General features: G+C 35.4%; 4 protein-coding genes and 1 non-coding gene across 5 annotated transcripts; 2 read left to right on the top strand and 3 right to left on the bottom strand.

Moving 5' to 3' along the window:
- Positions 1–3,427: 3,427 nt before the first annotated feature.
- Positions 3,428–7,034, top strand: LOC149391800 (uncharacterized). The gene is made up of 2 exons (XM_089620056.1): positions 3,428–6,383; positions 6,667–7,034. Exons 1-2 carry the CDS (start codon positions 3,428–3,430, stop codon positions 7,032–7,034), a joined length of 3,324 nt encoding a protein of 1,107 aa, XP_089476182.1.
- A 609-nt stretch (positions 7,035–7,643) lies between these two features.
- Positions 7,644–10,288, bottom strand: ACL5 (S-adenosyl-L-methionine-dependent methyltransferases superfamily protein). Its single transcript, XM_089620884.1, has 10 exons — positions 10,035–10,288; positions 9,502–9,568; positions 9,323–9,417; positions 9,110–9,212; positions 8,932–9,020; positions 8,686–8,842; positions 8,527–8,602; positions 8,372–8,430; positions 8,135–8,271; positions 7,644–8,052 (listed from the first exon to the last, which is right to left on the bottom strand). The coding sequence occupies exons 1-10, from the start codon at positions 10,193–10,195 to the stop codon at positions 7,968–7,970; spliced, it is 1,029 nt and encodes a 342-aa protein (XP_089477010.1). The 5' UTR covers positions 10,196–10,288; the 3' UTR covers positions 7,644–7,967.
- Positions 10,289–19,837: 9,549 nt separating this feature from the next.
- On the bottom strand, positions 19,838–22,747 carry PEX10 (peroxin 10). The gene is made up of 11 exons (XM_089621243.1): positions 22,394–22,747; positions 22,289–22,320; positions 22,104–22,193; positions 21,925–22,019; positions 21,647–21,848; positions 21,432–21,501; positions 21,256–21,334; positions 20,904–21,037; positions 20,685–20,782; positions 20,288–20,364; positions 19,838–20,184 (listed from the first exon to the last, which is right to left on the bottom strand). The coding sequence occupies exons 1-11, from the start codon at positions 22,560–22,562 to the stop codon at positions 20,082–20,084; spliced, it is 1,149 nt and encodes a 382-aa protein (XP_089477369.1). The 5' UTR covers positions 22,563–22,747; the 3' UTR covers positions 19,838–20,081.
- Positions 22,682–22,753, bottom strand: TRNAD-GUC (transfer RNA aspartic acid (anticodon GUC)). Its single transcript has one exon. It is a non-coding gene; the product is annotated as a tRNA-Asp (tRNA).
- Positions 22,754–23,301: 548 nt separating this feature from the next.
- Positions 23,302–25,039, top strand: NDHU (Chaperone DnaJ-domain superfamily protein). The gene is made up of 5 exons (XM_089620518.1): positions 23,302–23,574; positions 23,674–23,735; positions 23,802–23,894; positions 23,981–24,124; positions 24,742–25,039. The coding sequence occupies exons 1-5, from the start codon at positions 23,358–23,360 to the stop codon at positions 24,841–24,843; spliced, it is 618 nt and encodes a 205-aa protein (XP_089476644.1). The 5' UTR covers positions 23,302–23,357; the 3' UTR covers positions 24,844–25,039.
- Positions 25,040–25,822: the final 783 nt, after the last annotated feature.

Raw genomic sequence — 25,822 nt, 5'->3', positions numbered from 1 at the left:
TGTAGTGTACATAACATAGGATACCACACAATATTCACATATCTCGCATAGTATATTACACCTTAAGCAAAGCACAATCATGATGCTTTTTTAAATTATTGTCCGCCCAGGACATGTGCTTTCAAGGTTTATGACTCGTGACCTTGAAATTCATTTTGTATTGTTTCAAGAAGGACTAATTTTAAGGTCATTTCTACTCGTGACTCACGAGTAAAAATGACCTTAAAATTCGTCCTTCTTGAAACAATACAAAAATATTTATAATTTCATCCACTTGATGTTCTAGATTATTTGCAATCCTGACTTTTCGTGTACTTATTTAATCCAGTCTTGATTAATTAGTTGTGGAATATCAATTTTGTGAAAAATATTTATGTGACATCTATTCAAAATATTATTTGTGGACTATCATTCATCCTCTTACAAGTGTAAGTGCATGAAGAAAGGGCCGTACAAGCAAAATGATAAGTAGATAATAAAAAATATTAAGAGTTTGGACTTTTGGAGTAAGCGGATAGATTTTGATTCTTTTGACAAAAATAAAATGGGTTAGAATCTGGCAGCCAAGGAATAATTTGTGAAAACAAATTTATATGAAAACTATTCAAAATGTTAGCATTTTTTTTAGTCTATTAAATATATAATCATATCTATGGTTCACATTGTTATATGATCAACGTTTCGTAAATCTTAGGTAAATAACAACGTTTATGTATTTACACGGGTCAATTGACGTAAATACTCCACATTTTTATTTCAATAAAGTGACAAATTAGAAATAACACGTCACCTTTATGATTATTCACCTATAATTTATAAAACGTTGACTATATAGGAATCTCAAACATTTTAATTAGCTATTTATCTATTTTTTTTTTTGTTTTAAGGACATTTTTATATCGGTAGAGATTTAGCATTTTAGTCAAATGATATTTTGTGAAAATATTTTATGTGACATCTATTCAAAATGTTAGTCGTGGACTATCAATCATCCTCTTACGTGTGTAAGCGTAAAGAAAGGGTCATGAAGAAAAGGTCGTACAGGAAAATGATAACTAAATTAAAAAAAATAAAGAAACTTTGGAGTAAGTGGGTAGGTTTTGAGTCTTCGACAAAAAAGAATAAAAAAAGGTTTACATTAGATTGATAATTAAACAAAAAGGGAGTTCAAACTTTTGAGTGTGGGTAGGTTTTGAATCGAAATGTTTTTATTCTTTTGACAAAAAGAAAAAAAAAAGAGTAGAATCTGGCTGAGCCTATGGATATTTTGAGGTCAAGCTTGTTTGTTTGTAAGTCAAATATATGATAATCCGAATGAAGTTAGAAATAATAAGTTGGAATTCCAACAATTCCAAAAATTCATTCCTTCAATCATTAATCTTGAAGATTAACTGTCTTTTATCTCCAACTTAATTCTTCATTTTTAACATTAAATATATATATATATATATATATATTATTTTAATAATTTTAACAATTTTATATTGATTCAAAATTTATTTAACTTGTATATGTTGTACCAAAATTGTTATATATATATATATATATATATATATATATTTACAAAATGATCAAGTATTGCATATATAACATATATATATATATATATATATATACTTGGTCCAAATTTTATAAAGTAATATCATACAAAAATACTAAATATATTTTTATTTATATATGTATGTCATGTTATTTATTTTTTAGATTGTTTGCAATGAATATTATTATTTTCAATGGCTTTTTTGTGTAATTATTCTCTATCACATGTAAAAAAATTATCATATTAAATTAGAATAAACTAATATTATTTGATATGCAATTTTGTGATAAATTAATACAATTATACATAAAATATATAAATATAATAAGTATTGTACATAATTTTTGTGATATATAATATTATACATATAAATATAAATATATAAAATTTTGTGATATAAATATATAAATTAATACAATTATACATAAATATAAATATAAAAATTATCTAATTACAAATCAACCACATGGTTGATTTGTAATTATATTTTTTTTATGTTATTAAAATCTCACTCCAAAATAGAGTGAAATGAATAGCGAAAATCATGATTAACTCCATAATGGAGTGAGAAGTTGGATTGGAGAAAATCTAATTCCATTCTATCACATTTTACTTCATTATAGAGTGAGTTGAAGATGCTCTGACTAAACTAATAAAATATAGAAATATAATAGAGAAAAAACATAGGTACGTTCAAGGATTAGAATACTGTACACCGCATCTGCGCCATACATCTGATTTTACTGGTAACTCGGAACCGTCTAAGGTATACCACAATAATCAACTAACGTTAGTGGTGTTCCATGTTGCATGATATGTCGTTATCACAGAGGTAAACCATATAAAAAGGGTATCTTGACGGGTATTTGAGAACAAATAAATTAATATAAATAATATCTAATATATTATATTTACATATCATTACTAATAATAACATTAGAATAGTGATAAATAATATTGAGTCAAGAGTAAATTAATAAAAACACTAAATTATAATGGTATTTTTGGTGTATTTTAAGTATTTGCGACAAATTAATATATTAACATACAATTTTTGTGATAAATTTATGATATTAAATTTATGCGACAAAAATTATGCGACAATTTATGCGACAAATTAATATATTAACATACAATTTTTGTGATAAATTTATGATATTTATTGTACTTGACTATTTGTGCGAGATATCCGGCGGAGACCCCTCTCCCCTGGTCAATGAACGAATTGCTTATTTGATTATTATTCATGATCTCCATTCATTTTCTTTCATGTGTTAGTAACTTTTTCATTCACACAAAGTGCTATATCCACCTATTTGGAGAAAATAAGAAAAAAGGTAAAACAAAAAAGCGCACACACACTGCTCTTGTTCGTTTTCTTCGTCACGTTGTCGCACTACACAAACGAAAAGAAATATATATATAATTTCATTGGACCCAATTTATGCCATAAACTTTGAGTGTTGACCCGAAAAAAGACTCTCTTTTTCGAGCAAAAAAAACAAAGACTCTTTCTCGAGATATAAAAGAAATAATATATATAATTTGATTGGACCCAATTTATGCCATATTGACCCAAAAAGACTCGACTCTTTCTCGAGATATCACCATTCACCACCACCATGCTTATCTATCCATCTCCAACCTTCAACAAATCAACCATTAATCTCAAAGGTCTCCAACAACAACAAAAAAACATAAGGAAAAAAAAGCTCTCATCAAGTGCTCTCTTTCTCATTACCTTAGCACGAGGTACGAGAAAATGTTGATCTCCTTCGATGAGACGTCTTGAGTTCTTATATAGATAGATATAAATCATATAACCATTAAAATAACACACGCGCACACACACACATATATTATATATTTATATATGACCGAGAAATTATGAAGAGAACACGTGACAGAGTGTTGTGTGTCTCCATTGTTCTGGCTACTCTTCTGATTTACGAGTCGAAAGCGCTAAATGTCGAAGGTCAACGCCTTTTGGAGATAAAGAGAGGCCTCGTTGACTCATCCAATCAACTCGGAAACTGGAAGTCCAGCGACGCCGATCCCTGTGGATGGCGAGGAGTGACGTGTCACGGCGGCGCAGACTCGAAGCCCTTCGTGATCTCTCTCAACCTCAGCTTCATGAAACTCTCTGGCGAGGTTTCTCCGACCGTCGCCGGACTCGTCCGCCTCGCTGTCCTCAACCTCTCTTTCAACGCGTTCTCTGGGAAAATCCCACGCGCAATTGGAAACCTCTCGGCTCTCGAAATCCTCATCCTGAACAACAACTGGTTTGGAGGAAAAATCCCAACGGAGCTCGGGAAATTGTCTTCGCTCAGAGTCTTGAATCTCTGCAACAACGACTTGGCCGGGTTGTTCCCGGAGGAGCTCGGGAGCCTCTCCAACTTGACACATCTCATCGCGTATACCAACAAGCTCTCGGGGCCTTTGCCAAGATCTCTGGGGCAGCTCGAGAGGCTCGAGATTTTCCGCGCCGGAGACAACGAGATTTCCGGGAGTTTGCCGCCGGAGATTGGGGGTTGTGTTAGCTTGAAGTTCCTAGGATTCGCTCAGAATCAGCTCACCGGAGAGATACCGAAAGAGGTCGGAAGGCTCGGGAGATTGACGGACTTGGTTTTGCTTGACAATCAGCTCTCAGGCAATATACCAAGGGAGATTGGAAACCTAACGAAGCTTGTGATCTTAGCGCTGTATCAGAACAAGCTCGTCGGAGAGATTCCGAGGGAGCTCGGAAGACTAGTGTCTCTCAAAAATTTGTATCTCTACAGGAATGGCTTGAACGGGACGGTGCCGAGGGAGATCGGAAACCTGTCGACGGCGATAGAGATTGACTTCTCAGAGAACTCTCTGAACGGCGAGATTCCGGCGGAGCTGAGTCGGATCTCAGGGATGAGGCTACTTCACCTCTTCTCTAACAGGTTCGAGGGCTCGATCCCGGCGGAGCTGGTGCGGCTCGATAAGCTCACGAGGCTTGACTTGTCCATTAACTTTCTCTCCGGTGAGATTCCGGTGGGGCTTCAGTACTTGAAAGGGCTAAACATGCTTCAACTTTTCGACAACGAGCTCTCCGGAACCGTCCCTCAAGCACTAGGGTTTTACAGCGCGCTGTGGGTGGTTGACTTGTCGGATAATTTCCTCACGGGAAGGGTTCCACGTCACCTTTGCCGGCAATACAATCTCATGCTACTTAACCTCGGCTCCAACCGCCTCACCGGAAGAATCCCGTCGGGGATCACCGGGTGCGAGTCTTTGATTCAGCTCCGTCTCTCCGGCAACAACCTTATAGGAGAATTCCCCTCAGAGCTCTGTAGGTTGGCAAACCTTTCAGCGATCGAGCTCGAGCAGAACAAGTTAGATGGCGCGATTCCTCTGGCGATCGGGAATTGCTCGGCTCTCCAGAGGCTCCTCCTCGGAAACAACCGGTTGGGGGGCGAGCTCCCCAGGGAGCTTGGCCGTCTCTCGCAGCTCGTGGTCTTCAACATCTCATCAAATTCACTCTCGGGGGGGATCCCGTCGGAGATCTTCAACTGCACCACGCTCCAGCGGCTCGACCTTAGTCGGAACGGCTTAGCCGGAGAGCTCACCGGCGAGATAGGTACGCTCTCTAACCTCGAGATCTTGAGGCTTTCTGACAACAACCTCTCCGGCCACATCCCGGTGTCGATCGGGGGGCTCCTCCGACTGACCGAGCTCCAAATGGGTGGGAACTCGTTCTCTGGAAGAATTCCTGCTCGGCTTGGCTCCTTGTCAAGCCTCCAGATCGCGTTGAACCTCAGCTACAACGACCTCTCTGGAAAGATTCCCTCAGAGCTCGGCGGCCTCGTCTTGCTAGAATATCTCATCCTAAACAACAATAAGCTCTCCGGGATAATCCCAGGTTCCTTCAACAACCTCTCAAGCTTACTTGGCTGTAACTTCTCGTACAACGAGCTCACCGGTCCTCTCGCAAGCCTCCCTCTCTTCAATCGCATGCCTCTCAATAGCTATGTAGCAAACCGAGGCTTATGTGGCGGACCCCTTGCCGCCTGTGAAACCCTAAGAGCCCTAGAATTATCACCGAAACGCTCTCGGGTTAGCAAGATTGCAGCCTTGGTTGTGGTCTCCACAGGAGGGTTCACCCTTTTTCTTATCGCCTTCATCGTCTACGCTAGGAACCAACTGAGCAATAAACTCACACTATTTCGTGATAACAATAACATCAAACCGCTCATCAGGCCCTTGGACATTTACTTCCCGCCCAAGGAAGGGTTCACATTTCAGGATCTCGTAAAGGCCACTGAGAATTTCCACGAGAAGTTCATTGTTGGACGTGGTGCCTGGGGAACCGTCTACAAGGCGGTCCTGTCTGAAACTCAGACGGTCGCTGTCAAAAAGTTCGCGTCATACATGGACGAGAACCACATCCAGAACAACAACAACAACATCAAGAAAAACATTGATACGAGCTTTTGCGCAGAGATTCAAACACTGGGCCAGATCCGACACCGGAACATAGTCAAGCTTTACGGATTTTGCTACCACCAGGGATCCAACCTCCTCATCTATGAGTACATGTCAAGGGGGAGTCTTGGAGAGGTCCTCCACAGTCCTGGAGGCGGCCTAGACTGGCCCACGAGGTTCATGGTGGCCATTGGGGCCGCCAGAGGACTTGAGTACCTCCACCACGGTTGCAAGCCGAGGATCTTCCACCGTGACATCAAGTCCAATAACATCCTTCTTGACCACAACTTCGAGCCCCATGTCGGCGACTTTGGCCTCGCCAAGGTCATTGACATGCCTCACTCTAAGTCTGTCTCTGCAGTCGTTGGATCCCACGGCTACATCGCTCCCGGTAATTCGTATTTTATATGTTTGACTTGCGTATCACATTACTTATCTATGAAACTCAAATAAATTGTCTCATTTTTTTTTTATTTCTTTTTATGTTCTTCCAACTAAGTTATGACACATTTAAGTATTGTTTTAACTACTATTTAATAAATAAATTTTTTAAAATGCGACGCGACATAATTTAATTAAAGGGGCATAAAATCATAAATAAAATTTGAAGACTCGGATTCCACCATATGATGCCTGACATCGATGCTCTCAATTGTTTTCTTTTATTTATGTAGAATACGCTTATACGATGAAGGTGTCAGAAAAATGTGACATATATAGCTTCGGGGTAGTTCTTTTGGAGTTGGTGAGTGGGAAGACACCGGTTCAATTGCTAGATCAATGCGATCTGGTGACTTGGGTGAGAAGTTACGTCAAGAAAAACTCTTTATTTTGCATTGGGATTCTTGATTCTCGGCTAAACCTAGATGAAGTGAGAGACGGTGACACGGTGGCTCACATGTTTGCAACCTTGAAAATTGCTCTATTTTGCACCAGTAAGTCTCCTAACAATCGTCCCACTATGAGAGAGGTTGTTCGGATGCTCGAACTGTCCAACCAGTCTCAAACAATATCGCCTGATTTATCCATACTAGCTCGATAACTAAAAATAATTTGAAAAGCAAATGACTCTTATTTAGAATGTTAAAAACGTCCAAATAATGTCGAATCACCATAATGATTATTTACTTAAGATTTACAAAAGATTGGCTACAAAGCAAATCTCCACATTTTTATGGCTTAGTTACTCGATTAATCGTATAAAATCTATAGTCTACATATTTTTTGTCACATAAGCTGCACTTGCTATTTTTTCCTCTCCATCTCAGCTAGCATTGACGGTTGGATAGGCTCTAAAGGCAATTAGAGGTCGCGATTTCACTTTCAATTGAGTTCACTAATAGTTCTGTTTTAGTTTATAGCCTGATATGAAATCAAGTTATTTTTGTTTTAATATTCCATCCTTACATCATCATTGAATATTTAAATATAAACATGATGAATAATCTACAAGAATATGAAATAAATTTTTAAACAATAGTAGAATTTGAGGTAACCTTATATAAATGAATGAGGTAGTTTTGGTTATACAAGCATGTTATCAATTAGCTTGCATTAATTATACTGGTAAAACAAAATGAAAATTAAAAATTAAAAATAAGATCATTAGAACATGTGTAGGCCTAAAAATTACCATTCATAGTCTTAAATATTTAAAAACAATAAAACATAATAATAGTGAAAAAAAATGGAAAATTACAACCACCAAAAGTAAGGCATGTATGTAACACAAACAAATCAAAGACTTAAATAAGACATTAACATAGTGGAGGAACGCCTCATAATTCTTCATTCATATACGATAAAAGTAACATTTTAGTTTAAGCACCTTTTCATATCCTATGACAAACCCAACCCAATCAAGCTGTAACATATCTTGTAACGCCTAGAACTGAATATGCCTGAGATTTTTTTTTTTTTCCTTAATAATTTTCTGTACAGCAATTCCCCCAAAAGTCAATGTAATTTGTTGAGCTCATATAAGCCGGTTATTAGCCACTCCATGGCCATGGATAAACCTCGCGCTTTCTTCTGTGTAGACATGGGTTTCGTTCATCAGCCTGAAATATTAATATATAAACGACATGTTACTATTACAATACAATTACTGTGCTTTATAAATTCATAAAATACAATGCTTACGATAAAGCAACAGTCTTGTTGAGCGTGGCTGAGGAGAGAAACAAGGCGCCACTCAGGTACAACAATTCCCCATCAATTCTTTCCTTCACCCTTCGGTCAATCTCCTCAGCGTTGACCGAAAACGGCTGATCCGAAGCCTGATTTATGACGTCATTATTCAAATTTTAATCATTAAGTCAAAATACTAATCAGTATTCAATTACATACATAAAATAAAAATAAAAAAACTTGACGTACCATAACCCATCCCCAAGTGTCGGCGAAAGATGGTATGTGGGCTGTATATGCCATCACATCTGCAAAATTAATTTGGGCAGATCAATACAACACAACAAACTTCGTTTTGAATGGGTTATTCACTTATTTGTGTGTTTGTTGATTTAGAGACTCACGCTTGAAAACTTGTTTGATTGTGTTGTGAATAGAGGTGAACACTTCCTTGTGGGTGAAAATGCCTGCCGGTCCAGCCTATAGTTTAACGCAATTATTTTAGTAATAATTGATCGGAACGAAATGACAATATTACCTCTAACGATGAAAAAGAGTCAAACCTGTGTTACAAAGATGCCATTGGACTTGAGTTTGGGCTTAAGGACTCTTTCGTAAAAGGACTTTGTGTAGAGTTGATAACAAGGCCCACCTTCCACCGGGTCTGCTAAATCTCCAATTATGATATCGAACTTCTCGTCCCTTTCTTCTAATTCAGCTCTTTATATATAAAAAACAAAAGAGTAAACTATTATAGACCAAAATGCCCCCAGTAAATAATGAAAGTTATTATAGTAATTATTGCTTACTTGGCGTCGTTGATAACAAGGTTCAGCTTCTTGTGGCCAAACGCCTCTTGATTCACAGTTAAATGTGTACGGCAGAAATCAACCACCTCCTGCAAAAATAAATGAACAAAAAATGGGACATTTGAAAATAACTTAATCCATACGTACACGAAGGATATAAATTACGTAATTAAATTACCTGATCTATGTCACACATCACAACTTTCTCGATAGACTTGTGTTTGAGTGCTTCTCTTGCGGTAGACCCTTCACCACCTCCCATTATGAACACCGTCTTAGGGCTGCATCGATTGAGTTCATTTTAACATTCGATATTACTAAATTCATAAACTATATGACTCATAATATTCATGCATGCATGGAAAAAAAAAGTTAGAGCAAGTGAACTTACTTAGGGTGAGACAAAAGAGCAGGGTGTATCAAACATTCATGGTAAATAAATTCGTCAATCTCAGCGCTCTGCATTTTCCCATCAATCACCAAAACCTATATATACATAATATCGAACGTGTATAATTAAGGGTAGATGATAATAATTAGCAAGTATTACAAAGGCCAAACCATATATACCTTTCCAAAACGCTTAGTGTCTAAAAGAGCTATGTCCTGGAATTCGCTGGTTCCCGTGTGTAGAACACTGCGAGTGAGACCAAAGAAACAAATAAATTTACTTGAAGAGTATAGTTCCTACATACCTCTATATACATTGACGAAGCCATAAAATTTCTTTAGGGGATAAATATAAACTGGACAAAATATGGCTTAAGCCCTCAAGCATGACTTTTTTTTATTTAAAAAACAAAATTAGATATAAATTTTAATTTCTAACCCCTAGCTACAATAACTAGCCCCCATAATAAACATTCCTAAGTACATCACTGATAAATACGTTCTCGTTATATACCACCCACTTATATATATATTCGTCTAATTTGGGCTGGTTTCTATTATAAAAAATAAAACAATAAATGATATATATATATATATATATATATATATATATATATATCATGTGTGTGTTTGTGTGAGTGAGAGAGAGAGAGAGAGAGAAAGAGAGAGAGGTGCTTAGTTAGTGAAAAGCTAACAAGGTAACGTTTAAAAACCTGTTCAAAGCAAAGGACCATTTGAGATCATCGTCGATAACCTCTTCGTACCAACAAGAGTCTTTAACGTGGTTCTTGTTATTGATGAGGTTTTGATCGGTCTTCTCGTAGAAATTCGAGAAACCATTGTTGGCAATGCAGATCTCAACAGCCTCACCCATTTTGAAATAATATTCCGAGAGAGAGAGAAAGAGAGAAGATTGATAATAAGAACTTTGAAGAAGAAATAATAGGCTGTGAATGCTGTTTGCAAATAGGTTTGAGTTGAGGCTTTATATATAGTTGTGGCATTTACGTGTTCTCTTTCTAACTTTTTTTTTCTTCATCAGTACGTATCTTTTTTTTTTTTTTTTTTACTGAAAGAAAAACGCAATTTGAATACATATACGCATTTAAAATATGTTTCTGATAATGAAATATTTTAAAAATTAATATACATATATATATATATATATATATATATAAATATAACGTCTAATGTTCTACATTAAACAATTTTTAATATTGTGACAATTGAGAAAAAAATATATTCGAATAAAAGATCAACAATTGTAATAAATATAGACCTTTTCTTCTTACAAAATTTGACTTATGGATTAAAAACTATTAATTTTTTTATTAGTAAAGTAATATTAATTATTGAGAATTATTAGGTTAAGTATCTGTTAGCAATATTATAGTGATATTGACGAAAAATAGAAGACAAATTGCATGCATGAATAAGTACACGTAAAATAAATTACAAACAACCCGGTTACACCTTTGTACTAAGAAACGGGAAAACAGAAATAGGTCGGAAAAGTCGAGGCCCGTTGGACGGTTTCCTTGAAGCTTTTTATCGCTCTCCCACAGGTGCTGGAAATCGTGAGCGAAAGCCTCCCAGGATACAACGACGTCAGAGGCAAGGTGAGCACCAACCACTTGACTCTCTCGGCGAACTAGAACCTGCGAGAATACTATCACCAAGACAAAGAAATTTTTCTGGGAAAGAGGGAGAGAAACGGGAACAAGTGGGGAATGTATGGATTTCGTAGTACACCTGAATGAGAGAGACCTCAGCCTTTTATAGGCGCAAGAGCACACTCAGCAGCAGCTCTCAACGGAAGCAATAAAGCTCCATAATGCCCAATAATTCGGCATAAAGGAGAGGTTACACCGTCCTTAATGCATGGTTAACGCTCAAATTCAAATCGGCCTTAATGCATTATAACTGTGCAGCAATGTTCCAGCCTTTATGGCTACGAGTAACTCCTCGAGAGTAAATGTTTAATTTCCAAAGCAACAAAAAGTTATTTATGGAATTAAACATTTTAGGAAGTGAACTTTGCAATAAAAAGAAAGCCCGAGACCGAGACAATTCCCGAAACCCGAGCCCGGCCCGGCCCGGCTCGGCGGCGGCGCGCGTGTGTGTGTGTGCGCGCGAGGGGTTAAGAGATAACCCACCCACACTCTCCTCTCTTGCACTTGCTTGACCACTAAAGAGAGAGGATAGTATATAAACACTACCACAACACACATCCCCAACCAATGTGGGACTCTTGGTTTTTCACTTCCACAACACAACAACAACACAACAACAATTGTGTTTCTTTAGCCTACTTTGAGCATCAATTTCTCATTCATCTTAGGTCCGATTTTGGCAAATAAATATTCGATTTTATAGCCCTCGTTACGAGGAATCCGTATCATTTGGAATTATTCAATTCCGATGAGTGGAACCCACTCAACTTGTTGCCACAAATCAGCCATTCCCATGATAATAAATAAAATTTATTATCCACATTCCAACAGTATCAACACACATACGTGACATCGATATTCTTGTAACAATAAATTTATATATAGTGAAATCAAGCGTATTTATATAAGTTCAAATCAATGTCACATTGGCGATGTTATATAACATTTCTAGGGGTAGGAAGAAATTGAAAAGAAACCATTATTTATGTGTGTTCATGATTTGTTATTGTGATGCTTAGTTAAATAAATTAATCGAATTGAATTAAAACTACATATATAATATATTAGAACATAGTATGAGAAAGAAGAAAACTAGCATTACATGAATAGATTTTGAGAAACACGAGAGATATATTGCAACAACACAATGATAACATCACGCATTTCATGCAACACGCGATATCCCAAATCCAGCTAATTACAATGAGAGAATATATTGTAATAACGCAAGCATGTCAACCGGATTTCGGGGGTGTGTTTATTATTAGAACTTTATTTTAAAAAAAATGAAAAAGCACATAAAAAACAGCTCATATATATAAATTTATTTTATTTCGATAAATACACATAGTTGGCATATATCCATCTTCATGTCTCATATCACAACGGAATTTGGGTGAAAAATGGCATGCGTTACTTGTGACATGAGTGTAATAAGTAAATAAGTAGATCGAATTATTTCAACTCCCACATGAGCTTTTTCTATTCTATTCCAACTATTTCTTTAGGTGGATAAGATCAATATCATAGGAACTTGGAGAGAAAACAAGGCAAGGCGTGAATAATAATAATAACAAAGTTTTTATTATTATTACTATTAGTAGTGTGTCTGAGAAAGCACGCGCAAGCAGTGGGATTGGTAGATGGCAGCTCAAGTGGTGGGGCCCACAATGTACACGCGGGTGACACGTGGTGGGGAAGTGGGGTCCACGTAGGATATATCATGGATGTTAAACATGGTTTGCTTGCTAATAATCATCGTATCGTTTGGTTACCTAAACACGATTTTACGGTCAACCTTTTTCACATGCAACGACAAAGAAAGTTGGGTAGTTTTATTGGTTCCCGAAGGATATTACTAATACTATCCCCTAGCTAGTGGCGATTCCATATATGCATATATATTAATTGAACTAGAATAAAGGCCAAGCCTGCTAAACCTAAAGAATAATTGGAAATAATTGTTGGGCGTGGAGTGATTCCACTGAGCACTACGAGAGATTTTGTGGAAACCCCACTTTTCATGTCCTCTTTTTTCCCATCATATCTCATCTTCATGTTTTCTATGATATATATATATGGACTGTATGACTTTTGTTCATCATGGTACATCTCACAATATCTAGTTCTTTCTTTTGTGCCACAGCAACACTACTCAAGAAGAGCACCATTATATTAAGGAAAATAAGATACTAAACATGTGACAAGAATGTTATTAGTTCAATAGGAATTAAACACCTAACTCCTCATATAGCTAAAGAGATAGGCTGGAGTATGTCTTAAATAAGTTATACAAAAATTTGGGGCATAATATATTTCGGACACGAGTCTAGTATTTTTATATTTGTTTACCCTACAAATTTAGAAATCAAGCCTCCCCTGATTTTTTTTTTTTTTTTTTTTTGCACATTAACCCCACTAGTCTAGATTCCTGGCTTCATTCCAGGTTCTGAGATTTTGTTTGAGTACCATCCAGAGAATGGTCCCGTCTAGTCTCATTTAGTACAATTTTAGTGCTTTATAAGAGTTGTATTTTTTTTTTTACTTATATAAGTTACTTTAAAATTGAAGTAATTAATAGAAAACTCAAATAATAAAAATATGAGATTTACCGTAAGATATGAAATTTTTTTAGTCCCGCGGAAAATAGTTTGAAGACTTTTCTGTACTATTTTCTACAATATTAAGAGTTTCATTTCCCTTAAAATATGGGAAGGGAACATAGGATCACAATTCTCATGTTCTATATGATCGATTTTAAATATGAGAAAAGGCAATATATGAAAATTTGATTTTGGTAGCTAAAAGTATTTTTATAATTAAGATCACGTCAAGGAACGAAATTTATATTTCATTTTTTTTATTATCGAATTTACTACATTGGATATTATTTTCAACGTAATTTATAACGAATAAATTTTAAACTTCAACCCAAAAGACTTATTTTTCAATTTTTATTTTATTTTATTAAATCACTGTCTTAAAGGAGGCAGGTAGAGTTATTATCATACTCCCCTTATTTAAGTTGTTGGAGTGTTAATCAACAGTCAAGTTAGCGACAAAATGATATTGGAAACAATAGGAAAATGCTTAGATAACCACTTTATCAATGAAATTAGGGGGACAAAGTTGCAAATAAATTTTTAGTCATCATTATATTCAAAATCTATAGGCATACACTGGTTTTAGTTCAATGTTAAGGGCGGCTATTCACAACAATCACTCTCAAAGGCCTTTGTGACTTTTGACAATATTCTTCTCTAATTAAGTCAATCTAGAATTAATGGTATCCCAAGAAGTAAACATAGTGAAATGAGTAGTCACACATATCCAAAAGTCAAACCTCCAGCAAAGTCAAAATCTGCATATGCAAATATAAAATTTTAATATATTATTAGTATTGATTTGTATCGTGTCATCTACAAAGTAAATACGTGGCAAGTGTATTCACCAAGTATTTGTTTGTGGTGCCGGCCAATTTTTATTTTTATGTATGATGGCCAGATATATAGAAAGAAAAAGAATATTATTTATAAATTTTGAATCCTTATTTACTTTGCTTACTGCATATACTCTTCTTGTAGTGACAGATATACTTGTTGATCTCAAACCTACATTCAGTAAAAGATGCATGTCATAGTTTAGAATCTCACTCCTTGATCGCCCATCCAAATAAAGATCACCTTACTTGTTAAACAAGCCATTCAAGTTTCTAAGTCCAACTGATTCCACAGGGATAAAGCTGACAATGTGAAACCCGGAAAATGAGATTCATTGGTCCTGTCTCATATTTTGCGGGAAATTAGACTTTCGGAACAGTAAAAAATGGTAACGGAAAATCCCGAAACCATTTTTCACAGTATCTGGAATTCCCGGTACCATATTTCGCGGTTCCGAAATTCCCATATTTTCCATATTTATTTTTTTTCTTTTATTTTAACCATGAATGCATTTAAAAAAAAAAAAGAAGAAAAATTCTCATATTTTCAATTTAAAAAAATACAACTTTAAAAATATGGTACTAAATGGTGCTAAACGGGGATCTCAGTTCCGTCTAATTTTTCGGATGGTTCCGGGATAAAAGTCCCGGTACCACATTTCATATTATGGTTTTTTTTTTTCATTTCCTATATGGTACTAATAATACGGGGAATTGGATCTCGCGGGATCCCATATGGCCAGCTTTACACAGGGATGAAAATTGGTAGGATTGATAAATGAGATTTATTCACCCTTATCTACGCCTTCTAAATGAGAATCGAATGTTGTTCTTAGTGTGTTTGATGTTATTTTATATAATTTTAGTGTATTTTCAAGTTTTTTAGTCAAAGAGAAAGTTTTGGAGAGTCATGGAGATAAATGAGGCATTCGAGAGCTAAACGAGGGTATTTTGGAGTCCACGAAAAGTCAAAACTCAGGTCATGAGGTTGGCGCCGCACCTAGCATACGGCGCGCCGTGCCTGAAGTGTATTTGTCATGGACAAAATGTCTGAGGAGTCAATGCACGTCCACAACACGCTGCCTTTTTAGAAATCCAGCTTGGCGCGGCGCGCCAAACATAAAGCGCGACGCGCCTTTGTGAATTTTCAATTGGCGCGGCGCTCCATTTAAGTGGCGCAACTCGTCACATAATTTTTCAACTTTTTCCATCTCGCCTTTTTAGCTAATTTTGACCCTTGGATCTCATCCAAGGGCCCCAAAATAGCTCCAAAAACACCACTTGAGAGGCCTTATATAACTGTGTAGGTCTCCATTAAGTTTCTAGAGAGAGATTGGAAAAGCTAGGTTTTGGAAGAAGTTTGTTCTTGAGCTTAGGAGTGAAGAAGATGAAGGAGTGAAGTGACACCCTCTCCATCATCATCCTCCTCTCCAATAGTTCACTCTTATCCCTTTCTTTATTTTAGTTCTTGTTGTTTTCAACTCATTTACTTTGTTGTGTGCTTTTGAAATGCTGTTTGAGTTTCATTTTAGTGTTTTGAACTTGTGTTGATTTCTTTTATGTTATGAGCATTGAATATTGTTAGTTTTGAAGTTATTGCTTTGTTGAAGTTGAATATTGAAGTTGTTGGTTGCGTTTAATACTATTTATTGTTGGTTGTTGAGTTTAGCATTCGATGTATACTTTGTTCCTTACTTTGCTTCTCATCTCTATTTTGCTTTATTTATTCATAATCATGAATAGCTAAATAGCTAGAGGGGTGCGATGTAGTTAATGATTTGAGTTTGGTTGATCAGTCATTAGATTAGAATTGTGCCTCATGGTTGGGTTTGGGAGTGAAAATCTATGGGTTATGGGTTGTGTGTTAGCTCTAATAAGATTAGCTACCTAATTAGTGAATACTATGCGAGTTTAGAAACCAAGAGGTAATAAAAAAGTGAGCTTTACCTATCCCATCATTCACCTACCTAGAGCTATAGAAAGGCTAGGGGTAGATGTAGTTGATCGAAATTCCGAGCTAAATACGGTTGTTTATTTTAATAGAACCCAAACCGAGAGGTGTAAGTTTGTCAAATGGCTAGGTCCCTAAAAACATGAGAGATTAGTGGATGTTTTAGAGGGATTGAGATTAATTCATTCTATTCTTAACCCGAGCTTAAAATCGTACCAAGACCGACCAAATCATTGAATTAACAAAATCACGCCCCTTGCCTTTATTCTTGTGTTTGAATCTTTGTTAAACGTTTTTTTTTTTTATTCTTGCTTTTGAATTCTTTTTTTTTTCTTCTCAAAATCATAAAAAAAAAAACTCCCATTTTTTGAAATATAACTTGGAAAGAAAAACTAGTGAATTTATATCGAAAATCGTCTTGCGTCCTTGTGGGATCGATATACGTGCTCTTTGCACTCTATTACTTGACCACATGTATGTTTGCGTCGTGCGACTTTTCTGTAGTTCAGAAAATCTGCATCAAGGATCTGGGTATGATCCTGTAAAACAAGACCGTACCTACAATTTTTTTTAAAAATCATACCTTATTCATATTCATTTATTTTTAATGGGTTTGGATCTGAATTGGTTACTATGATATGTTTCTCAACAATAATTGTCGAAATTTGGTTACTATTTTATTTATAAAATAAACAAAAATTTAGTGATATAAGCCACATAAACATAAGCGTTTGCGTTTTAGCTAACGTTTTGTAAATTTTTCGTAAATAGCCAAAAACTATTGTAAATATTTCGTAAATAGTCATATTTACTAGAAATTTACTCTGCATTTTCTATTATTCCGATAGCGTAAATAGATTTACGTAGTTATTTACAAAAAAATTAATGAAACGTTAGCTATTTCAAAATTTCTAACTTTTCATATGGCTAGATAACCACTGAACCCTAAAATAAAAGCATCCGATTTTTTTATTATTATTATCACAAAAACATTAAATTATAAAGTTGATATAACGGTAAAATTGAATGAGTTGAAAGTCGCGTAGAACGAGTCATTTTTCAGTTTTTTAAATAGTATTATTCTCAGCCTATATAATTGAAAGTGTTATATAAGTTTCTATGATGGACGTCTAGGAACACGCTCATTTTTCAATCGTATAAAGACTTCATAATAGCAGGGTATTGTTATGAGCTCAATATATACAAATTGTATTCAATGAAATAATTATATGAGATTATTCAAAAATATATCACTAAATGGATTTTTTTTCCATTATCCATTAATTTCCCTTTATTTTACTTTTATGATTATAAACGTTATAAAATACAATTTTTTTTTTCATAACATATTTACCGTTATATCCAATTTTTATGACATGTGTTGTCATAAAAGTGTGAAAAATGAAACATTGCTAATGGATAATGAAAAAAAAAAAACATTCATTTCATCCCTTTAAAATTTTATTGCTCTAGGATACAAGAATCATATATATATATATATAGCTGCAAACGGCACACATCTGTTTTCGGAATTCTTCCTTTATATTAATTAATAAGAAAATGTATCATGTAATTGGTGCAGCAGTGAATGGAATTCATCATGAATCATTATTAACTCACATCGCGCACATGATAAACACAATTGAGTGGTGTTTCCCTATTGTTACCAATAGTTAGGTATAGTAAATAGATTTTTTAATAATACATTTAGCACTTTTCCCTTCTTACCTCATCAAACAAGTTGATATATATATATATATATATATATATATAGGGCGACAAAAGACGAGAAAATCTCAACACTTAAAATAAACTTTTGATATAGTGTTGATGTTAGAGGCAAAATAGAGCATATTACTTGGGTGCTCCAAAATCCTTTTTGTTCTCTCACCTCTCACGATGTTTGTTCGTTGTCTTTGTCCTCAAAAGTGCCATGCTATCGATTGACATGCCGTCAAATTGTCGTGCACACGTGCTCTTCTTATAGTGATTCCTCCCCATATATTAATGTCTAAAATTTGATAAGGTTCTTTCTATTTCCTCTCAATCCAGCTTAACCTTCCTCGGAAATATAAATATAAACAGAGAGTGCATTAAGATATATTGATTCAAATGTATTTGGTTCATAGTGGAGCATCATCCTTTTGGTCTTGGATTTTTTTTTTCTATATTATCATTGTTATCTTGAACAAGTAGATTTGATTTTTGTTAAATGAAATTATTACGTCAAATTTGGCATGGAATTAGTGAAAGGGGACCAAAAACTCAATTTGACTTTCATGACATGGACCGTAGCATCGTTCCCACCTAATGGGTTTCCAAAGTGCGTCTTTGTGTTTAATTATATAAATATTCTGTAGATTTTTTTTTTTTGTTGATAAAATGTGAATTGTTTTAAAAACATGTTTCTCTCAATGGAAAATACGTCTTCTGATAGTGTGGTGTATCATGTGTGCATACGCATGGCTCCTTTTTCTTCTCGATTTGTATCAACAGATTCATGATTTAGGATCAGAACTTTAGCACGGAATCTTGTTACTTATTAGAACTCTGAGTTTGACCAAGACAAAAGAAATAGCAATAATAATAATAAAATTATCGGACAGAATGCCCATTTATAAGTCGAGAGTTTATAAAATAGCAACTAGTTTCGAAATTAGAAAGGGTTAATTAAGTTATATAACCACACGGTTATAGCGAATTGTGATATAGCTCACATTTGGTTAATTTCTTGTAAATAGTCAAGTTAACTTATTAACAGATTAGTAAAAGACTTATTTAACTCAACCAAACATGTAAAAAAAGAAGTTAGTAGGCTGCCACGTATGCAAGTTGGCTATTTACAAAATATTTACCAAAAGTTGGTTAATTTACAATTCCTATAGTTTAGGTGATTTACGTAGCCAATTTTTTGAATTAGAAAAGTACCAAGTTACATACTAGACCTTTTTTTATATGGTTTAGAAGATTTTAGAAAAATAAACTAAATTCGACAACGCTGTTCTATAATATAAAACATAATTAGATGAATATTTCAAATAATTAAACTATCAGAAATATTAGCTTAAAAGCCCATATTATTGAGCCTAATGGGACTGATCCCATCCTATCTAAGCAGCGTCTTCCATGTTTGAAACCACCATTTATGACCAAATAAATAAACAATCATGTAATGAGTGAGTCCATTCACCTATCCACGTCCCAAGGCTAAGCAAAGATTGCAAGGACTAATTTGATTTTGGAAATCCTCACACAATGCGAGATCAAAAGCTTCGAGTGCAATTCGGGTTGGGTTTCCTTCTCTTTAAAAAAAGCACCCACGGAGATTTTCCAACGCAAGCTTAGAGGGAGCTTAGAGGATGCCATGAATAGAGTTAGGGATAATGAGTTAGGCAGAAAATGTTCCAAACTACAGATTCAATAGTTAATAAATATTTTGACAAGACAAAAATGTAACTAAAGATGAAATGCTTTATTGTTTACCTTTGTATATGAAGGATCATTCGTGAGCTTCTTAGCGTCTGTAATGAAAATACAATGCCAGTTGCTAGAAATCACAATGCGTGAGATCGTTTGATAAATGATGTGTCTAGTTTTTGTTTCATATTATGAATATGAAAGCCACAAAATGTAATATGCTTTTCCTTTGGAAGCCTATCACTATCAGCACAAAGAAACAAAATCAAAGTCGTCTTAACTAGAAGTCGGAATGAAAGAGGCAAACGAGGGTGGAATGAGTGATGGGTGTACGGCACAGGGGACATTCAGGCTTCTCGTTGCACCATTCCATTATACAACTCCTACGATGCCAAATCAAGGAAACGAGTATCACATGATGATGATAATTACGATAAATAGAAACAGCATTAAGATCTCGAGTGGTTTGGGTGGTTAAACGCGTACCAGCAAAAGACGTGACCGCAGGGCGTGGCCGTCGGGTTCTGCCGATTGCTCAAGCACAGCGTGCATTTGCTTATTGACTGAACAGTTCCAAACCCGAATGTTGTTCGGAATCAGATGAAAGTCTTTTACCGAGAATTTCGGAACATGGGAAATAGGATAGAAAGGAAAATAAAATCTTTATTATTTTCCAGTGTTGATTGGATTGAGGGAAAATCCATCTGAATTTCTACATATGAAGTCCATGTTTATCTCTCTTTTCTCACTATTCCCTTCTCTTTCTGTCATATTTTCAATGACACTTCCAAACACAACTTTGAATTATGATTTTCCCTCGTATTTTTTTTTTGGTTCCAAACAGACCCCAAGAGAAAATGACCCCCCGAAAAAAAAGATGTACCTCAGAAGTAGAGGATGAATCATAATACGCTAAACTCTCCTTCTCTCTCTCTGATGCCGATACGGCATGTCCTTGCTCATTTAAAACGGGCAACTCTCCTGATCACAACACTCATCATCATGGAACAAGGTCATAGAATCTAAACAGTGAGGCATTCCGATATCCAATAATCTTTTTGGGGGATGAATGGAAAAGTGCAAGGACAGAGTTTGCACCAACCTGTTGAATGTTGATGGGTACCGAAGGACCTCTGATTAACCGAACTTGCAATGGAAGATAAATTGCTACGCCGGAGTCCTTCGGCGGCAAGGATACATAGCTGTATTAATAAAAACACTCCCAAAATTTGATATCTGCAAGGAGGGATCACAGATAAGACCATTGAGTAGTTGATGGTTAAGTAAATCACTAAGTATAAAACAAACACCGGGCTATTTTGGTACAAATACGTGACCACCACATCAACATATCAAAGAAGTTTGAACAAGGAAAAACAGAGAGGTCGGACAAAAAAATGAAGTTGAAAATTAATGAAATGTATTGTTTTGTGAATACTGATTTTCATGCCTACCTAGGCCTTTGATGCGATGGTTTCCCTATGAAAACGTAACGAATTCCCGCCGCACGTTTTGATATATGATAAAACAGGCCTGAGGGAAAAAAGAGAGCATCAAAAAGTAGAAACATGATTTCTTGAGCCAAAACGTCAAATAAAAAACGAATGAGCCTCTATATAAAGAAAAATACCTTCAAAGTAAAAGAGCATGAGGTTCGCACGGACAAGTAGAACCATAATTTCGTGAGCTACGGGAAGCACCTAAACGAAATAAAAGATAATCTATCATCACAAGAACTATACTATACTCGATCTTTAAGAAACCGTGGGGACGTATAAAATTCAATATAAGCATTGAAATTCAAAACCTATCAATCAAACAGATAAGAAGAGAGCAAATAAGCACCTCGGGCCATCTCCGAACCGCGTAGAACCACAATCGGTTGACTCTCTGCTTCATCTTCGCAAACGCCGAAACAGACTGATCCGATTCAGAAGTAGATGGACTATCCATCACGACAGAGGAGCCACCAACAAGGTTCCCAAAGAAGAGCTCATCCTCAGAGTGTGAGTCGGAGAGCATAAGGCTCCGATTAGCGATTCTCGTGCTGTACAGAAACACATTGGCCAATTCTGTAACGAAGTCTCGTAATCGAAGAAATAGAGCAAAAGACATTTCTAGACCTGACTCGCTCCGCTAAGTACGGCACAGCCGTCTGGTAAACAATGAAAAGCGCACGCCTCGCCGGAATAGAAGGAAGCCCGTAGCGGCCAGAAACCTAACAAATGAACAGAACATTTGTATTAATAGCTTAACAAACATGATCAGTGATAATGAAAGTTCTAAATTGAGGACTATGAACCTGTGTGATATCACAGTACTCTTCTCCCAAAGTTTGCTGTCCTGAACCAGTCGTCAATACATAGTACAGCATTTGCCCTAGCAACTTCGTCTGTGGAAAAAAAAAAAACAAAAAAACAACCAGAAAGACAAAAAATTTAGGGTTTTCACGAGTTGGAGAGCAGAGCTAAGTCTAAAAGGACTAACCTCGTTCTGGTAAGCCACGGCAAGTCTAGTACCTGAAATCGAGAACTGTCAAGCGTTAAATTGACGAGTGAAGAGTGAAAATGGGTGAGAGAGAGAGAGCGAGACCAAAGAGAGATCGAAAGGCGTCGCGGCAAGCGTCGTAGAGGAAGGAGGCGTACTGGTCGTCCTTCTCGGCGGCTCTCATAATCTCCGGCTGAGCCGCCGGAGGAAACTGCCGTGGAATCGGCGGCTCGGACCCGCTCGGACCAGCGACGTCGTTTTGGGTGGAACCCATCGCTCGAAGCGGAAGAAATCCGAGGAATTTGATCTCAAAACTAAAGTCACTCGGTCCTGTATTACGAAGATAGGGGTAGCTCCACCGCCTCAATAGCCCATGAAAAAAAAAAAAAGAATCGCCGTTGCCGGGGATCGAACCCGGGTCACCCGCGTGACAGGCGGGAATACTTACCACTATACTACAACGACTTGCTTGATGACACGAAGCTAAATAAATTATTCTTATTATGGAATATTTATTATTGCTGTAAGTCAAATAAAGGTGTTCCGATAAAATAAATAAAAAATAATAATAATAATTGTGCCATTAGTGCATCCGCATGTATATAATCGGATCTTCATTTTCGTAAAATATGTTTTTTTTTCATTCCTATTGATATATGACGTGTAATTTAATTATAAATTAAAAAAAAAAAATCTATTAGATTTTAATAAGAGATAAAATTACCTCATTTACCATCAATTTCATAATATTTTCTCACTTTCCACCAAAAGATTAATTGTCACGATCTATGTTACCTAGCAAAAATATATATGTTGTTTGTTGTGAATCACACTTGGAAGTCCTAGAATAGATGGGAACGAAATATGTTGACAAAATTGTCTTGCTATAGGCTAATATGCTCTCAAACTAGCCGTGGATATTTTTTCAGTAAGATAAAATTCGCGTGGCTGATATATATCCCAAGCCTTATCTAACTAACGCCTACCAAAAAAGAGTGTCGTGATTTTTGTACCCAAAAAAAACAAAAAAAAAAAAAAAAACCTTCCAATTCCCCAAACACAACCTTGCATGGCAATGTCCATCTACATCGCCGCCGGAAAAGGACTCCTCACATTCCCGGCCCCACAAAACTCGATGGCCATTATATCTCCAAAACGCCGGAGATTTCTCGGCGTAATAAGAAGCTCCGATGATAGCACGGCAGAGACTATAGAAGAAGTCCAGCAGAGCTCTAGCTCCTCCATAATCTCTGCTCTCAACGTCGAAAGAGCGCTACGTGGCATACGTAATATTAAATTATTAATCATCCATCAATTTCATCATCGTCATAGTATTATATTTTGATGATGAATATTCATTTTGAGTCTGCTTTAGAATGTTGCAGCGATCACGGACGTGGATCACTATGGAGTACTTGGACTTTCCAGACAGTGCTCGTACGATCAGGTTAATTATTCAACTAAACCATCGATTGTTTTTATTTATTTATTATTGAAAAAATAAATGAAACAGATTATGAGTGCGTACGAGAGCAAGAAGAAAGAGTTATTGGATAATGAAGGATTGGAGGCAGAAGAGCTGAACCAAAAGATTGAAATGCTTAAAGTACGTACGTAAAAAATAATCAACAATATTCTTGTATCTTCTTTTCATAATTAATTACAACTGAGATGGGGTTATTGATTAATCAGGAATCGTACACAATATTATCAACTCCGCCGGAGAGAAGATTGTACGATTGGAGCTTGGCGAGGAATGAGAAACCAGATGGCTACATTTGGCCTTTTGAGGTTGACTCTACTAAGCGAACCCCGGAAATACCACCTGAAATTATGGTATATATATAACTTAGTATGTATGCATATATAATTCAAGTAATTACCCCCTGCCTGATATTTTAATGCATTTTTTTGTATAATTTTTATTTTTTTTTTATCAACATTTTATCTACTTTTACGTTTTATTACAAACAAGTAATTTGTACAAAATGCTCCATATTTTATATCACTTAAATAAATTTAATTTTAAGCATACTCCTTATTTTGTTACCATTTATTAGACTCTTCTCACATTTTTCATATTCTCAGATATATATAAAATTAGTGTCCCCAAACTTTGAAAAGCAAGACTAAGTAACTACTGCGCTCGTCAACTTTTGATGCAAGAATTCTTCCATTTTAAGGGGTTTGGACACCAGTATATTACGAGTATATAAGTGGCTGATTCCACATTATTATTATTTTTTAAATTAGATTGATCTAAAATTGTTTAGTTACAAACATATATCTAATAGTGACAAAATTGACTCTTTTAGTTACTTGTTTATAACTAAACATTTTTATATCTGTCTAATTTGAAAAAAATCAAAAAGTAGTAATTTCGAATAATCAACTTATTTACTCCCTATATGTGTATAATTCTAATTAATTAATTATTGTGTTTTCGTCTCCAGGAACCTGAGGACTTTGGGCCAACAAGAGCAGTGGGATTCTTCTTTTTGGGATGGATTGTATTGTCCATAGTCTTGTCCCTCACTATCAACCTGCGCCAATAAACAAACTCTAACACTATTTGCTAGAAAATTGTATCATTTTGAATCTACCATAAGCGCAATTCAAATAGTATATCAAACTATCATGTAAAAACTATATGATTAATTATAGGGTTATTAAGTTATAGAGCCACGATTATAGTGAATTGGGATATAGTCCACCTTTGATTAATTTATTGTAAATAGTCAAGTTTACTTATTAATGGATTAGTAAAAGACTTATTTAACTCAGTCAAATATGTATAAAAGGTAGTTAATAGGCTGCCGGCTATTTACAAAGTATTTACTAAAGGTTGACTAATTTACAATTCATATAGTTTAGGTGTCTTACGTAGCCAATTTTTTGTTAATTATATATACTAAAATCCATGGCATTGTCAAAAAATTTACTCGCGTGCGAAGTATCTCGGATAATTAAATAAAAAACACTAAAAAATTAATAAAATAACTTAAATAAAATATCTATGAACTTGTTACATTGATGGTAAATGATTTAAATAGTCTTGAATTGGTCTATACTTATGTTCTAAAATAATTCGGTTTTAGATGTCCAATTATTTTTTTTAACCGTTGGGACATTCGTGTCTCACTTTGAATTTGTTACCAAACCAATATCCTATGTAGGTAGATTATATGTAATGTGGGTGAAGAACATATGATTCAAATAATAAAAAATAAATATACATAAAAGCTTAATTACCACCATTACGAAAAAAATGCCATTTTCTGAAGTTCTTTATAACCACTAATAAACTACTAATTAAAGCGTGACATTGCGAAGTTAAGAACGACATTTGAGTGAACAAATGGCAACCGCTTGAGTAAACGACAACTATACAACAATGTGATGTATCATGTATGAGGAAAAAAATATGATGACATCATTCATCAGATATATTAATCAATAACAATTTCTTCCAACTTCCCCAATATAGGATGCAGATATATCACCCAAAACAATTATATCAGACATTATTATTAT

This window comes from Urtica dioica, chromosome 7, assembly GCF_054948205.1.
Source record: "Urtica dioica subsp. dioica isolate 48M chromosome 7, U.dioica_male_clone48M_v1_H2, whole genome shotgun sequence".
Taxonomy (NCBI): domain Eukaryota; kingdom Viridiplantae; phylum Streptophyta; class Magnoliopsida; order Rosales; family Urticaceae; genus Urtica; species Urtica dioica.
The sequence above is the reverse complement of the archived record's forward strand: the minus strand, read 5'-3'. Positions and strand labels throughout refer to the sequence as shown.